This window comes from Bombyx mandarina, chromosome 01 (assembly GCF_030267445.1).
Source record: "Bombyx mandarina strain Sakado chromosome 01, ASM3026744v2".
NCBI classification, from domain to species: Eukaryota; Metazoa; Arthropoda; class Insecta; order Lepidoptera; family Bombycidae; genus Bombyx; species Bombyx mandarina.
This window is the reverse complement of record NC_143208.1, coordinates 6,684,874-6,702,572: the sequence shown is the minus strand read 5'-3', so window position 1 is coordinate 6,702,572 and position 17,699 is coordinate 6,684,874. Positions and strand designations below refer to the sequence as shown.

The following is a 17,699-nucleotide window of genomic DNA, read 5'->3' as shown; positions in this document are numbered from 1 at the left end:
GGGTATCGAATACGATAAGCCAATAATGGCCCGATTTTTCGATTCTGAATTGATTTTCTTAACATATGATCGATTAATATGATGATTTGATATGATATGATGATTTTCTTAACATAAAATAATAAACTCGTAAAGGATAATCATGCCCACGAAAACGTAAAAAACTAGTCAATATAATAATGTCCTAATAGTCAAATGCGTTCTAATACTGTGATAAAACAAAATTTAGTATTAAAATTTTAGAATAACTTTTCCAAGTTTTTATTTTATTTTAAACTAGCTGAACCCCGCGGCTTTACCCGCGGTTATTGTCGTACCGCGGTTAACGCTGCGAGGCGACGTTAATCTACAAAATTAGCCTAAGTTACTCCTTATATTATCAGCTACCTATCAGTGAAAGTCCCTTCAAAATTGGCCCAGCCGTTCCTGACATTAGACAAACAGAGAGACGAAATTTTTTTCAAATTAATTTTGGTGTATGTAGTATGTACCATGTATACATACATATGCATTTAGTAAGAAGCGGTTATCTAATATTACAAAAACACACACTCCAATTTTATTTATTTGTATAGATAATGTATCTGTGAGAAACTATGAAGTTACCTAAACTTATTTAATTGCATTTATAAGTTTTGTTTTTAACCAAACCAGAATGAAAATGAACTTCGTGTGTCGCGGAAAATTTACGATTGAATTTATCGTAATACTTTTTTAATTTGAACAAAAAAACTCTTCGGACAGCTACCGAATCACTTAGCGGTGAGTTTAAACATATAATCCTTAACAGCCTATAAAGCTGGTAAAGGATTCTTGATTCAAATTGCGAAACTTTATGACTCATGTCTCTTTCGCTATAAAAATTTAAATTACTTAGAGTACGCCCGGTATTTTTATTGATATGGATTGCTTAGACTATTTCTCGTTCAATTCAGCGTTAATGGTAACAGCTTCGTAGCCCAAAACACGTAATTTCGAATCGAACGTTGCGACAACGAGTGAATTTTTTTTTATTTTTATTTTTTTTATTGCCCTTGTAGGCAGACGAGCATACGGCCCACCTGATGGTGAATCCGTTTGGCACTGCACCTGGTGCAGTCGTCGTCACGGTGGCGTTACAAAACTTTCTCGACGACGTTTATCTATCGATCGACTTGGATACTCGATTATAAATAGAATTATTATTAGTTTTTTTCGTTCATGTTCCTTTTATTTTTCCATATTGGTGATGCTGTTGTTCTTGAGAGACTAAAAAGACGAACTCTTAAGTATCTTTAGTGTCAAAGAATAGAACACAAAAGAGAAAAGAAATGGTTTGCTGATCGGTGAAGCACGACAACACATTAAGCTGTGTAGCCCGACTTTAACCATTCTTAGGAATAGGACTTCAATTAGTAAATGACATAACCGAGCCTGTGGACCGAACGGTAAACAGTCGACGTCACCCTAAACACGTCATTACGGATCCTCCCGATCCACTAACGCTGCTTTTAGGTACCTCAAGCACCGATCATCGTCCTCGTCGAATCCGTCACTTGCGACGAAGAGCTCGACGAGGAAATTAACCAACAGACACAGCCCAGTGAGCTTCTCGCCGGATCTTCTCAGTGGGTCGCGTTTCCGATTCGGTTGTAGATTCTGCGAAGCACGGCTCTTGCTAGGGTTCGTGTTAGCAACGTCATCAGGTTTGAGCCCCGTGAGCTCACCTACTGGTTAAGGCTACGCTGAAATAGCCTCTCAAGGCTATCATCATATGTAGGAAAAAAAAGATTTTAGTTTCATTTTTCTTACATAATGTGTGCGTTTCCCGCAGTCGTAACTTGCGAAAAACTCTTTGCTTATACGGTATAACTAGGTAGTATACTGCATTCTACGTTAAATCTAACTGATTCGTTTCCATGGAAACGTTGACAACAAACTAAATAATTAAAGATCTTAATATCGCGGGGTGAAAGGCTATATGCTTAAGCGACATTTTTGCAACTTTACAGGAAAGCCATATCAAATTTTTTATTTGGATAAAATATCATAACCAAAAAAAGATATCTTCAGCTATTTGAATGTGGTAAACACAAATGAAGTTTAGTTAAAAATATATTATCGTTGATACTAATACCGAATAAAACGGACTTTAATTACAAAGATAAATGACACGTATTAAGCAAAATGTAAGCCACCTTAAACGACTTACAGCCCTGGATATTTTGATTTTTTTTATTGCTTAGGTGGGTGGACGAGCTCACAGCCCACCTGGTGTTTAGTGGTTACCGGAGCCCATAGACATCTACAACGTAAATGCGCCACCCACCTTGAGATATAAGTTCCAAGGTCTCAGTATATTTACAACGGCTGCCCTGGCTTTCAAACCGAAACGCATTACTGCTTCACGGTAGAAACAGGCGGGGTGGTGGTACCCGTGTGGACCCATAAGAGGGCCTACCACCAGTGAAAAATCGATTTTCGAATAGCATCCAAATTTTTTCAACTCTACTATTTATAGAATTTATGAATGAAAACTATTTGATATCAAAATATATTCGCAAGGTAATTAGATTAGAATCGAACTCTTACAAAATCCACGAGACGTCGTAGTTCTATTTATGTTCCAAGAAAAATAACAAATCAACTATATTTATTTATTTGTAGATAGATATTTAGTCGCGTACCGAAATCAGATCAGCAATAGCAAATCGTTTCATATTTCTTTGAATACATATTTTACTTACGGTCTAGTAAAGGAACGTGATAAGTTACCAGAATTTATATCAGAGCAATAGTAAAATGGCCGCTCTATTGAATGAATACGTTTATTGTACTAGTACGTTCAAAGTAATTATTATAGCGCACAACGGCGGATCCAGGGGGGGGGGTCATAGGGGTCATGACCCCCCCCCCCCCGTGAGCTAGTTCCAGGACTTGAACTAACTTGGACTAATTGAAGAACATCATGATTTATTTATTATCTATTGTTATCAAAATTAAATTATAAGTTCTTAACTTGCCCACGACTATGTGACCCCCTCCTGGCGCCAAAGCTGGGTCCGCCCTTGATAGCGCATTTATCATGCACTACTGACAGACACAAAACATTGATGATTTACAATAATGATGTGAGTAATTAAAAACAATTAAAACTGACTTCAGTAGTGGAATAAGTTTATTAAAGTTACTGAAAGTAATATATACAATTTCATAGACATATGAATTGAGGGTTATTTATTTTAAAAAAAAATACAATTTTACCTATCTGAATACATGTACCTACGCTATTTCTGAGGTATCCTGAGATGAAAAACATGAGAAACAATTGGTTAAAAAAATGCATTTTTACTTGACTTGGATTTTTTTGTATATACTTATATTTATATTTTTATAGCGTAGACTGGTGAATGTCGCTTACGACCTACTTTGCGTTAAGCACACAGGCATCACAAAGTGAATATCGCCACCTGCATATTAAAAAGTCGTATTGGCCTAAACTGGCCTAAAGGATAAGACGCTCGGAACATTCGTATCAAGCGATGCAACGGTGTTCGAATCTCGCAGGCGGGCACCAATTTTTCTAAAGAAATACATACTTAGCAAATGTTCAAGCTAACTTCCACGGTGAACGAATAACATCTTGTAAAAAAATCAAACCCGCAAAATTATGATTTACGTAATTACTGTTGGTAGAACGTCTTGTGAGTCCGCACGGGTAGGTGCCACCGTCCTGCCTATTTCCGCCGTGAAGCAGTAATATGTTTCGACTTAAGGGCGGGACAGCCGTTATACTGTTACAACTGAGACCTTATAACTCATATCTCAAGGTGAGTGGCGGCATTTACGCTGTAGTTGTCTACGGGCCCCGGTAAAACCCTTCTTGAGGCTTGAGATCTGTCTCAATTGTTTGGTAATTGGGCATAATAAACATTTTAAGAGTTTAATTTTTATTAAATGATTTTTTTCCTTCATCGTAGTAGTAGTCAACATGTGTTAAGTACGTATTTCTTTCGAAGAGTTAACACAACAGGCATTGTCACATCAGTCGATACGAGTACAAAGTGTCTATCATTCTTGAAGCCTCGACGACTTCTCAAGAACTAAACCCGAAAACAGCTTACCATAAAACATTAATAACGGAAAATCAATTTGACTAAAACTAAATAACTAAATTTGTATCAACGAATTTAAAACCGAACCATCGAATCGGATAGTTCCCGAAAAGCAAACACTTCCAACTATATAGAGCATTTCAATTAATCGAAATCTTTCTGTTGATGCAACTTTAAATCAACACTGAAACGTAGTTCAGTAAATAGGGTTGAACTTGAATCGCTACTAACTACAAAAGCCTTCGAAGCGTAAAAATAACGATGTGCTTGCTCTCTTCGACTTGTGCACGTGCTTAGTTCAGATGGAAATCGTTAATTTAAACTTTGCGCTTGGAAAGCGAGCTCTGGCTTTCTTGAAGCAGTAATCTATCTCGAATAATCATTATGAGAACAAAATTAGCGTCTAATTTAAATATATGATAAGGATACTGCATGAATTATGTACGCGGGTGTTTGCATTACGAAGATGCCAATCGATGAAATACGTAGTAACTATGATTGAGCAACCTTGAAAAATTTACTGTGGTGGGCAAGGTAGAAGGAAAAGACCCGCCGGCCGGCCACCAAACCGTTAGTCACTGTGCCAGTGCGCTCACTGGACTCTATTGCGACCGCCCTGAGAGAAGCCGAAAACCGAAGGAAATGGAAGCTTATGGTACAAAGAGCCACGAAGGGCTTTCAGGGACACGACCTTCAGCAAAGAAGTATGCGACTAAAAAGAAGAAGAAGAATGAGTGAGCTCTTAAACTAAGGAGAATTTGAATAATCCAAGTGGATTTTTTTGGTGTGTTTCCGATTACTAATACTAATCTCCCATCACTAGTTTATATTTTTTTTAAATCATTCGTAAATTATCTTTTTGTTTTCCTAAATTAATGAATCCTTAAATATTTTTTTATCGTTCGTATGGGCGGCGTACTCACGGCCCACCGGATATTAAGTTGTTGGCGGAGCCCATAGACATCAACGATGAAAATATCGACAGTTAACTTGAGACATGAGTCACAGTTTTTCAATACAACCCGACAACTGGCCACTCACTCTTCAAACCGGAACGTATTAACATCACGCGGTAGATATACAGATATAAATACCTGCCCTCAATTAGAGATAGAAACATTATTGGGTTTGATTTTTTAATTGTTCCACCGTACCGTTTTCTTTTTGTTTTTTGAAAAAAAAAGGTAACCCCTGCGAAATTTGAGCCGCGGCAAATTCACATCGCTTAATACGAAACACCGTGCTTCTCGTAACTCAGGGCACACTGTGAATAAAGATGAAACCAAAGGTGTTATATTTAAATTGGGGAACCAAAATTATTATAATTTCATTAAGCCCAATATGTATTCGACCAGTTTCTAATTTTTTACTAAATTCTATAAGTATATCGATGATCCTTGATATCTGGTCTGATTAATACTTTGATTAATGATAGTTGAATGTACTGTGAAAGTACATGAGATCATCTCAATAAGAGCGTGCGGAGTTAGTAAAGACAACATTCAATTAATGTCTATGGATATTATGGCTGCATATACGAACTTATCCATTTTTTTATTTAAAACCATCTCATGGTATTTTTTTATCGCAAAGATTTTAACCCAAATCAAAATAATCTGGCAAATCTGATGATTACTATTAGTGCACTCCGTGTGAAATGAAATGTAAAAGTCTAGATGTATTTTATATCTAACAGAAAAATACACGATATTTTTAACACAACATTCAAATGTCGACAATAAACTGCTTAATCGACCATGACCACAAAAACTGTAAACTACATAATATTCGAAACGTCGGTTATAATAAAATTTAAGTAAAAAGAATAAAAGTAGTTTTAATTATATCTACGACTCGGAACAACCGAAGAAAATACTTTATCAAAATATTTTATTACTCGGCTCAGCCCTAATAAGATAAATACGCGGGAATATCTACAGACCGTAGTGCTTGGTGAAGTGTCCCTCCCGACTCCACGTTGTAGCTTTTAAATAATTACTTGGTAAATTCTGATAGAATATCTTCTGATAGAATGGGAAGAGCTTGTAGACAGCTCAAATTGAGGCATTTGTTGTGGAGACATCTCAAATAACAGGCATCGAATTGTCCACAACTTAATAGATGATATATTTGTTTTCGCTTCGAGTATGCTATTGTGCCAGGTCTTAATCCTACGCCAGGTACCCATTTTAATGACTACAAACGAATACCAATGAGTTCTGGTTTAAGGGGTACAGCCGTTGTCATGACACAAGAGAGATGGCGGCTTGAATAGTCGGCTCAGATGGGCTGCGAACTTGTTCTGTGAAATGAAAAAAAAAAACAATAATAAGAAACTTAATCTTGTTCATCGGTGATATCCAAGATGAAGGAATAACATCATGTGACAAATGTTAACACACAAAATCACCATTAGTTAGTAACTCGCAGTGTGGCCAATTGTGAATATGGTTAGGTATCACTATCTGGTCTATTCGTAAGCCTAATCAGGCATGTGTTTCGTCTTAATGAATAAATTCTTTTTTTCCTGTGATATATTTTATTCGTTTTGGAAGTAGTTGTGTCCATGCTTTAGGTTAGTGCTCATTTCAGAAAAATAGTTTTCCCCGCGGTCTCAAACATCGGTATAGTCGTATCGCTAATTACACTTCACCATGCATCTTATCTTCTAAGCGACGACAACAGAAAGGACAACTTTGATTTTGACCTTCACGAGGTAAGGATCATTCATCATTAACAGCCTATAGTCCACTGTTGGACATGAGCCTCCCCCAAGGTACGCCACGCGACCTGATCCCGGTGCTCACAACTCCATCCACTCCTACTACCACTGTTACTGGCCGCCCTATGTTTACCGGTCCATGATTTCCACTACAGATCTCGTCTATTCCAATGGTTATCGGTTCTGCGACAAGATATGAACGACCCGTTTCCACTTCAACTTGTTTATGCGTTGAGCTATGTCAGTAGCTTTATTTCTCTGGCGAATGACTTCGTTCAGGATAAGATTCGTCAGAGAAACATCGAGCATGACTCACTCCAGGTTCACTGAGCGACTTTAAGCATTCGGACGAGTCGTAAGTTTCTATATCTCAGACCTGCAAGCTGCAAGTCATGACGCATAAGACGCACTGGTTTCAGAGCTTACTAATTTCGTAATAATTTTATTGTAAATTTTTAGTTTGCTAATATTCTTTTCATTGTTTTTGGTATTTTTCATTATAATTGAAGTTATTTTAAAGCTTTATTACCATTTTTATTCAATCTTCATTAAATTCCCGGACAAACAACCAATAAACAAACAATGAGAAACTGGGAAATATCTTATTTTTATTTATTTAATATATTTTGTACACACAGCTGTTAGAAAAGACACGTCAATAAGGATACAGAGTACAAGGGCACTCTTAATTGAATTGTACTATTGATCTTTGTATTTTAGCATACCCTCCTTATAGCTACCATGTTTATTTTTAGTTACGAATGCCATATCAGCGGCAGACCGAGGCCGCAGATCGAAAGCGACCCTTCGTTTCCATGAAATTGAATAAACAAACACAGACGACAGTATTGCAGCGCTTGAGATTCATTCGACAGAACAATTAATATCGTTTTGCATCTGCAGCTGCGGTACTGCCAATTCCTCCAACCATTCCTTTATAGTGGAAGCTAAATTATTAACTTGATACACTGCTTAATTAAATTTGACCTTCAGAAAAAAACGGTTGAGTTTGTGATCTCAAAACTGAGATTGTTATAATGTTATATTTACGTGTTTTAAAAAAAGGGAACTAGTCAATTTCTGTTTCCTTATCTTTGTTATCATTAAAAATAACTCAAGCAAAGCATAAACGTTTTATTCTTAATTTCTACTCACCAGGCTGTGACGGAATCAAACGCCAACAACAACTGGATCCAGCGGCAATTCTCGCGTCTGACGAAGAACTGGCGGTTCCGTATCAAGAATGAGGGTCGCGCCAAGCCCCCCGATTGGTTCCTGGACAAATTCGCTGCACAAACGTTCACCGACCCCGAAGAACCGCTCTACCAGGCACAACGTTCCAAGCTGCTCTGCGGGATGAAGTTAGCCTTCGACCCAACCTTACCAACTCATTATAACGTAAGCTTTTTTTTTAATACTAAAATATAAAACTAACTACAATATTTGATTTTTTTCCTACCTATACTGATAGCCTTGTGGGGCTATAGCACCTTCACCCTAACGTGTAGGTGAGCTCAAACCGGAGTGGTGCTAACACTGGCCCTAGCAAGAGCAGTGCTTCGCAGAAAAAATTGATACTTACAACCAACTTATTATATACACTGTAAGCATGCTGTCGATTTGTGTATAACATACAACAAATTAGGTACTTAGATCAAAAAAGGGATGTTTGAGTTTATCAGCGTTCTTATTTCCGTCGCAGAACACACTGACCGCCATAAAAGGGCAATATATATTTTATTATTATTATTATATGATTAATTTTTGTTATATCTTTTTTTTATAATTTTGTTGGAAATAGGTCTCATGAGTCAATGAAATGATCGCATTCATCTGACGTTCTTGGATAGGTATTGAGCTATTACTTTTTAATAATTTTTAGTATATTTATTTGAGTTTTGTATTTTATTTCGTATATACAGATATACGTAAATTTGCTTATATTTGTATCATCATGTTGTATCTCATGATTGAACCAACACATAACATAAGAAAGGATGTTTCAATCAAAGCCACCAGCACTCCTAATCCGAAAATGACTTTTTGATTGTGATGAAGAAAGATGATTTTATGAATGCGAAATCATGGCATAATAAAAACTTTGGTCCTAATTTAGATAGTGTATACAGACGGCTGTATATACAAAATGTAAACAGTAGTATCGAAACAAACGTATGTAGAGAATATTATCAAGTAACCTTTCCATTCCGTCACTGTCCCGTTTCTACATCAATTCGGTACAATAATCAATCTCACTTCATAGATACGTACATATGTATATGGTATTTGGTCAACAATTGGCGACCCCAATCGACGCTACGAGGCACACGGAATATCATTTCTCGATTCGGATATTTCTTGTATAGCAGAACTCACTAATGTATAACATGTACTTTGGTCAGTTACGGTTTTCGCTTTTGACCGAGATAAACAAAACATTTTATTTATTATAATATATCTTTTTTTATTTCTTAAATAAAATTTGAGATGTGTATAGTATATCACAATCCTAGTTAATAAATCAAATACTCAAACACAATAAACATTTCTGAATGTAATACTTAATAAAAGCAGCTATAATCAAATGAGTTCTTAAAATATTGAAAAAAGGTTGTTTATTAAAAAGGAAAAATTGTTAGATCAGATTGTCTATAATTTAAGCAGACTGTTACCAAATGAGAGAGCTACTAAATCGAATGAATTGAATGATTTTTACTGGTGTTAGGACCTCTTGGGAATCCGCACGGGTAGATACCACCGCCCTGCCTATTTCTGTCGTGAAGCAGTAATGCATTTCAGTTTGAAGGGTGGGGCAGCCGTTGTAACTATACTGAGACCTTAGAACTCATATTTCAAGATGGGTGGCGGTATTTATGATGTAGATGTCTATGGGCTCGGGTAACCACTTAACATCAGGTGGGCTGTGAGCTCGTCCAGCCATCTATGCAATAAAAAAAAAGAATGAGAGATATCAATCCCAAAATAAGCACCTTTAGTAGACCTTAAGTGATTTTCAATGACATAAAATTGAAATGATTAAGTGTGATTTGATTTTTTTTAGTTTTACATTTGTTACCTTTTATGTAATTTAACTGTTAATAAAATGAAAGGCGTTGGGGACTCGCAATGTTATGCGATGCGGAAAGACATTGATTTGTTGATTTTATTTTACCTTGGCTCTCCGTACATGCACTAAAAAACAAAAAATTGTGTTATCCGATCTTGTCTTACCCGTAATTTTTTAATTTTTTTATTTCGATAAACTCATTTACGATCTCGGTTTCTTGGGTACTGAGGTCTATAGATATCGGAACAATAATGTGAAGTTTTAATTAATTAATAATTTCTAAAGTCCATGATTCACTGGTTCTAATAGTTTGAAAATAATAATAATTATATTACAATATGTACTTAAATAAATGGTTGTGTAAGTCGTAAATTCAACAGTGGTTGGCGGTTGTTTCTCTGGCTATCCTGTACAACGTGGTGTTTGTGATCGGACGAGCGGTGTTCTGGGAACTAGACAACTTGACCTCTGTCTGGTTCGTCCTGGATTATCTATGCGACTTCGTTTATCTCGTCGACACCGTTATACATATACACGAAGGTATGTTAACTAAAATCTTATGCTGGATGTTAGGAGACCGCTTTCGATAACGAAGAGAGACGATAGTACTAATGACAACTTTGATGATGGAGTTATTTGGAGAAGAATATCGGAGGAATATTAGAGGAGAATAGGAAGACAGACGATAGTACTAATGACACCTTTGATGATGGAGTTATTTAGGCAAATGTTATAAATAAGTATTTGTGCAATCGCGCGAGTCTGCGCCGCGCCACACCCGTGCGGTCGTTGATCCGAGCATCAGCTGTTTTTGATTTTGTGTTTCATTGCTGGTTTTTTTTTTTAGTAAAGTAATGCATTTTTTATGAAACTATCGTTTCATTTAGTTGTACTAACATTATGGCACGTAAATAATGCTAATAAAACGTTTTAAAAATATGATGAGTCAGGATCGATTTTCTTTCCGTCCCATCATCAAAGGTGTCATTAGTATTATCGTCTGTCTTCGTTTTCGGACGCAGTCTCCTCACATTAAGTACGTAGCGAATTAATAAAAGTTTCGTATAGTATCTGTATATGCAATTTATTGCGAAATTGTACCCCAGAAATTTCACACTATTGAACAATATTTCAATAATCAGAATGACCGAGTTGCTTGTACCTTTACAGAATCTTCTCAATTATAATTAGTAGGATACGACGGTGTTATTTTTCTTGTTCAGTGACAGAGTTAGCTATTAAGGAGTGATTGAGTTAAATTTTGTAAAAATGTTATGAAAACATCGGCCCAGACATAGCAAGATACGGTTCTTGGGTACGACTTCTTAATAACATCATGTTACAAAACCAAATAGAGTCCTTTTAGCAATATTCAGCGTCTGATCATAAGGCTTGATCTACACGAGCGTAGCTGAAAATGAACGTTTCTAATTACATCGAAGATGAAGACTGATCAATGTCTAGTCCCAATCATAATGTGCTTTATTGTGTTTTATGATTTCTTGTAGAGAAAATAGTATGAATTAATGGAATGCGTTAGGAACTTGAAATAAAAACGACATTTTTATTCCATGTTCAAGATTCGACATGGAATTCAATGAAGATAGTGCGTGTTCAATTAATAACTAACCATATTATTATTTGTCCTTACCTATTCCCTGGTAGAGAGAATTTGCTAATACTATCCCTAGCAAGAGAAGTAGTTCGCATAATCTAACGCTGGTGCGGAGTCGCGACCCACTAAGCAGATCCCAGGAGAAACTCAATGGCCTACGTCTATGAGTTAATAAGGTAGTTTGATGAGGGTGTTGACTGGAGCTTTAGGGGCCTTAAAGCACCAAGAGTGGGTCCGACATATTTCGGGCGGTGACGGGGCCTTCCTGTCACATGGGCTTTTATTTTCATTGCTTAGAGGGGTAAACGAGATCACAGCCCAGCTGGTGTTAAGTGGTTACTGGAGCCCATAGACAACTACAAAGTACAACGTAAATGGCGCCTTGAGATATAAGTTGTAAAGTCCCACTTTTAACAGTACAACGATTGTCCCGTCCTTCAAACCGAAACGCAATACTAGGTACTTCACGGCAGAAATAGGGAGATTAGTGGTACCTACCCGTGCAGACTCTCAAGACGTCCTACCACCAGTGAGTCGGATGACGACTAACCATAAGCCTTTGAAGAATTGTCTTGAAGCCAATGGAGACTGTACTAACTAATGTTTATACTAACGTATACGTAAGCGTCAGTGGCGTAGCTACCCAGGGGCTAGGCGGGGCAGTGCCCTCAAGCTCAGGGGGCCCTCGAATCCTTACCAGAAATCTCGATCGAACTGAACTTTTGGAAATTTCTCCTATTTTCAAAATAAAGATGACAGGCTGCAACCCCACTTTAATCATGACAACTCAGATGAGAGAAATTCAAATGTTATGCTTAGGGAGTTCCCCTAAATTCTTTCTGTAGGTTGGCAGTGTTGTCAATTTGACGGATAGTGATATGTGCGTTTTATTATTCATCGAGGTGCGTTTTATTGTGAATTCGATTTAAGATAATTTTTTTCGAGAACGGTTAAAAAATTAATACTGTATCAGGAGTAAGTAAGCTCGTAGAGGCCGCGCGACGCGCTACCGGCAATCTAGCGCGCCGCCAAGGAGATACGATACACCGACGCGGTGTATCCCATCCCGACCCGGCAGGCTGGTTCTGGTCCAGCGGTTTTAAAGTATTGGTATATTTCATATTTTTATTTAATAAAACATAATCAGTTTACATAGCAGTGGGGCCCCATTTTGTAATTTGCCCCAGGGCCCTTGGTTACCTAGCTACGCCACTGGTAAACGTAATATAATAATAATTGTTTCGTTTAGTAGAAAACCAATGTTCCCTTTGCGATAATCATTTAAGACAAAGCTAAGCATAGTATAAGTTTAAGCAAACTGAGTTGTTATTAATCACTCTCCGGATATTGAATCAACACAAAACAAACATTCCAATCTACCTAACAATCTACAGGCAACAAACATTAGTTGTTAGCAGAATAGTGATCATAGTGCCACGTGTCGCGCAATCAAATTAATTACTAAATCGCAGTGTTATTACAGGTGCGGATGGGCAACTGAAACATATCGTGCTTGTTTTGTTTTAAGGTTTTTTTTTTTTAAATCGCCGCTTTTGGCTTAAGCTGTATTTTTTTTTTTTTATTGCCCTTGTAGGCAGACGAGCATACGGCCCACCTGATGGTGAGTGGTTACCGTCGCCCATGGACTTTAGCAATGCCAGGGGCAGAGCCAAGCCGCTGCCTACCGCTTAATACTCTCCACAAGCCTCGTTTGAAGAAGGACATGTCATAGCGCGCGGGAAACACCGTGGAGGGGAGTTCATTCCATAGCCGGAATGATGAATATCTATGTTATGGAATTTTCCGACGTAATTTTCGCCGATTTAAACGTGCATTAATTTGAAAATGTGCACTCATATCAAAAACTGATGATTTCACTTTTATAATTTTTTATTTATTATCCAAATCTGGATATATTATATTATTTTAAAATGTATTTCGATTTGCTCTGAAAAACGTGTTTTCTTTTTATTTTAAAGCTACATTTGTGATATAATTGTTTATTTTAGGGAATTAATCAATAATGACGGTACCGTCCCGTGATTTATAATTTGAAAACAAAAAGTAGGTACGACTTTTAAAAATTTCAGCATAAAATATCCAAATTATATTTATAAAATCGCGGTCGCATGTTTATGAAAGTTTATGTAAAGCATCTGTAGCATCGCATATTCTAGACAAAGGCCAAACGTACGACCACAATAAGCTTAATATTGAAACACATACAGTATAGTGGTAGTTATAGTTTTAATTTAACGCGCCGTGTTTATTATATTAATAGTAAATACACAGTTAATAAATTATACACTAGAAAATAAATGTAAAAATACTTCATCAAACCGACTCATTTTGTTGGAATTTGACGAGAGATCATTTATTTAATTTATGGATAAATTGTTATGAATTCAATAACATAATTATTTCCTAAAGTATGAATACAATACAAGTTCCTTATGTATTATTGTGCTTGCTGTTAAAAAATGAATTCAGTTTTCAAACAGCTTGGAATTTAGTTTTGAATTAACGTAACAATATATTGTCTTAGATAAGCTGACGTGCTCAGTCCTTTTCTATTAACTAACCGCCAGAGCCAGATGTCCCAAACAAATAATCCGCTATGCACCTTTATACATGTGTTATATAATTCAATTCACAAGCCATTTACATTAACTCGAACGACCGACAATTTTAGCTTAGTACAATAAAAGCGGGTGGATGTCATTGTTAATTGTGAAACCCAACAAAGTGAAGAAAGAGATTAAAAAGAAAAATAGACGTGTTCTTGCAGTCACCAAGGCTAATAATCTCCATAAAATTCTAACAGTATTAGATTGTTAACCTTGAAAATTCGTTCTGATTTGCTACATTGATTCAAACACAAAGAGATTTAGATATTGAAACTAAAAGCACTTACATAAGATTTCACTGTGTGTGTATGTTAGCTTTCAATGTCTCCATCTACCGATTGCTTGGGGCTACTAAGGGAGTATAAGGAGAATAGTCAGCAGCGTTTTATGAGTAATATAATGTACGTATGGATAATCAACATTTTACTAATGGATACTGGTGTTAGGAACTCTTGTGAGTCCGCACGGGTAAGTACCACCGCCCCACCTATTTCTGCCGTGAAGCAGTAATGCGTTTCGATTTGAAGAGTGGGGCAGCCGTTGTAACTATAACTAGTCAGGTCATAAGTATTGTCACACAGTAAAAACTTTTCTTTTAGAATGCTGGCCACAAAAAAGTTTATTGAATTCGAATTTCGAATTGTTCATGATAATAAAAATGTATACTTTTAGAATTTTACTCATTTTTAAATATGGAGTGGACGCTTAAAGAAGACCGTGTTGCAGTTATTGCGTTGCATCGTTGCGGTTACGCGCCAATTCAAATTTTTAACATACTGAAAAATTTGAATATAACCAAAAGATTCGTTTATCGTACCATCAAACGATACAATGAAGACTCTAGTGTAGATGACAGGTCAAGAAGTGGTCGCCCTCCGTCTGTTAGGACTCCAGCAGTGATAAAAGCTGTGAAGGCGCGAATTCAAAGAAATCCCAAACGTAAGCAGAAACTGTTGGCCCTTCAGATGGGGTTAAGCAGAACCACGGTGAAAAGGGTGTTAAATGAAGACTTAGGGCTTCGGGCATATCGAAGAAAAACAGGACATCGTTTGAATGCTCGTCTAATGGACCTAAGACTGAAGAGATGCCGCGCTTTGTTGAAGCGGTACGCGGGAAAAAAATATCGGGAAAATCTTTTTTCGGATGAAAAATTTTTTACTGTAGAAGAGAGCTACAACAAACAAAATGATAAGGTGTACGCACACAGTAGTGAAGAAGCGAGCAACCGTATTCCGCGTGTCCAACGAGGTCATTTTCCATCCTCGCTCATGGTATGGTTGGGAGTTTCTTATTGGGGCTAACAGAGGTACATTTTTGTGAGAAAGGTGTAAAAACGAATGCAGTTGTGTATCAAAATACAGTCCTGACGAACCTTGTGGAACCTGTTTCTCATACCATGTTCAATAACAGGCACTGGGTATTCCAACAAGATTCGGCGCCAGCTCATAGAGCGAAGAGCACACAAGACTGGCTGGCGGCGCGTGAAATCGACTTCATCCGGCACGAAGACTGGCCCTCCTGCAGTCCAGACTGCAGTCCAGATTTGAATCCGTTAGATTACAAGATATGGCAACACTTGGAGGAAAAGGCGTGCTCAAAGCCTCATCCCAATTTGGAGTCACTCAAGACACCCTTGATTAAGGCAGCCGCCGATATTGACATGGACCTCGTTCGTGCTGCGATAGACGACTGGCCGCGCAGATTGAAGGCGCATTTACGTCATAAATGTTTATGGGCTCCAGTAACCACTTAACACCAGGTAGGCTGTGAGCTCGTCCACCCATCTTAGAAGTTTTTTTTTATTGGTGTTAGGACCTCTTGTGAGTCCGCACGGGTAGGTACTACCACCTTGCCTATTTCTGTCGTGAAGCTGTAATGCTTTTCGGTTTGAAGGGTGGGGCAGCCGTTGTAACTATACTGAAATACTAAACCTTAGAACTCATATCTCAAGGTGGATCGCGGCATTTATGTTATAGATGTCTATGGGCTCCGGTAACCACTTAACACCAGGTGGGCTGTGAGCTCGCCCACTCATCTATGAAATAAAAAAGGGTGAAAGGGAAAAATAGTGAAAAATAAGCAAAATCTTTGCAATTTTGCTGGAGAACAATTTAAAGCTTAAAGTTTGAAAAAATATCATAACGAAAAAAACTTCTTCAGCTATTTCAATGAAATAAATTTAATTGAAGTTCAATTAAAAACATCGCATTCTAAATAAAACGCAACTGTAATAATAATAACTACAAACATAAATGTCGCGTCAGGAAATGTCGCTTAAACCAAATAGTCCTCGAATTTGTTATTTTTTTTAAATAAGCTGTTACAATAATTTTAGTTTAAGTATCTCAAATATCAAACACTTTTCTTTCCAAAACTACAGTTATAGCTTGAAACTAAATTTCAAATTGCAACGTTATCCTTTCAATTATAATGAAGTTCATTCCAAAAATCTATCATTCAATTCGAAGCCGTAAAATAATCTATATAAAATAAGATAGCATTTTACAAAAACAACAGAACATACTAATACAGCGAATAGAGAAGGTCGAAAAATATTTGCAAAGGGAATGTTTGTCACTATATACAAAGAGAGGGCAATTTATTTGCGTTCGTTTGTACACCTCACGGTGAGGGCTAATCGATTCCGCAACGTTTTCTTTAGTTAACAATCAATGGAATTATATTATCAGATTGCGAGCTAAACGCTGAACTGTTAACATAAAACCAGTATCTATACTAATATATAAATCTACAGTGGTTTTTACAGATGTTCCGTTATAAATACTGAACCATGCATCCGATTGACTTGAAACTTGGTATCGATGTAAAAAATACATGTACTTAATGGATAGGCTAATATTTATATGAGTGTTGGACTCCCTAATAATAATGACAATAAATAATAATCGTAATTTTAAAGGCCCAGCGAAGCGCGCGAGCACGGCTAGTTTTATATAAATTTACCCCAGAGAAATTATGCATTGTAGTAAATAGGCAGCCGTTGTATTACAATATTGAAGTTTTGGCCCCAAGTGTGGCAGATGATATGTGTCACTGTGATGTCAATCAGAGAAATCCGAGAAATAATATCACACACGAAGTGACACTTGAACCAAATACGAAACAAATGCTGCATGTATAACAAACCAAGTGTAGAGTATACGGCGAGGTAAACAATGAAGACGACATAAGTCCATTGCGTCCATGGCGAAAAATCTTTCCCTATCAGTTATTTCAAAACAAAAATACAATTTATTATTATAGGAGTCTTTTTTAGCAAGACCAGTTTCTAGTTTCATTAATAAAGCTAGTTTCAATAATTCTTAGAGCTGAAAAGAGTTGCAAAACAATGTCTCATGCCAACCAAGTTTTTGTTTATAAAGGGGCGCGCAATGTATGTGGGATTTTCCTTAAAGGAACGACTGTCCTATATTTTTTGTGGAGGCTAAAACTAGACACTAGTCCTTCTTCTGGTGTGGCTAGATCGAATCGATCAGTGCGGAAAGAGAAGAGCTATCACGATCCCCCGCAGCGGCAGTGGACAGTTAGAAATCGGCCACTACGTTCCAATAAT

At 37.0% G+C, this 17,699-nt stretch overlaps 1 protein-coding gene across 2 annotated transcripts in view; it reads left to right on the top strand.

Moving 5' to 3' along the window:
• Positions 1-17,699, top strand: part of LOC114244549 (Cyclic nucleotide-gated ion channel subunit A) — a 52,517-nt gene that overhangs the window by 29,265 nt on the left and 5,553 nt on the right. For both annotated transcript variants that reach the window (XM_089728373.1, XM_028176402.2), the window contains 2 exons: positions 7,975-8,214; positions 10,264-10,423. In XM_089728373.1, coding sequence (XP_089584499.1) covers positions 7,975-8,214; positions 10,264-10,423 — 400 coding nt within the window. The remainder of the gene's footprint in view (positions 1-7,974; positions 8,215-10,263; positions 10,424-17,699) is intronic.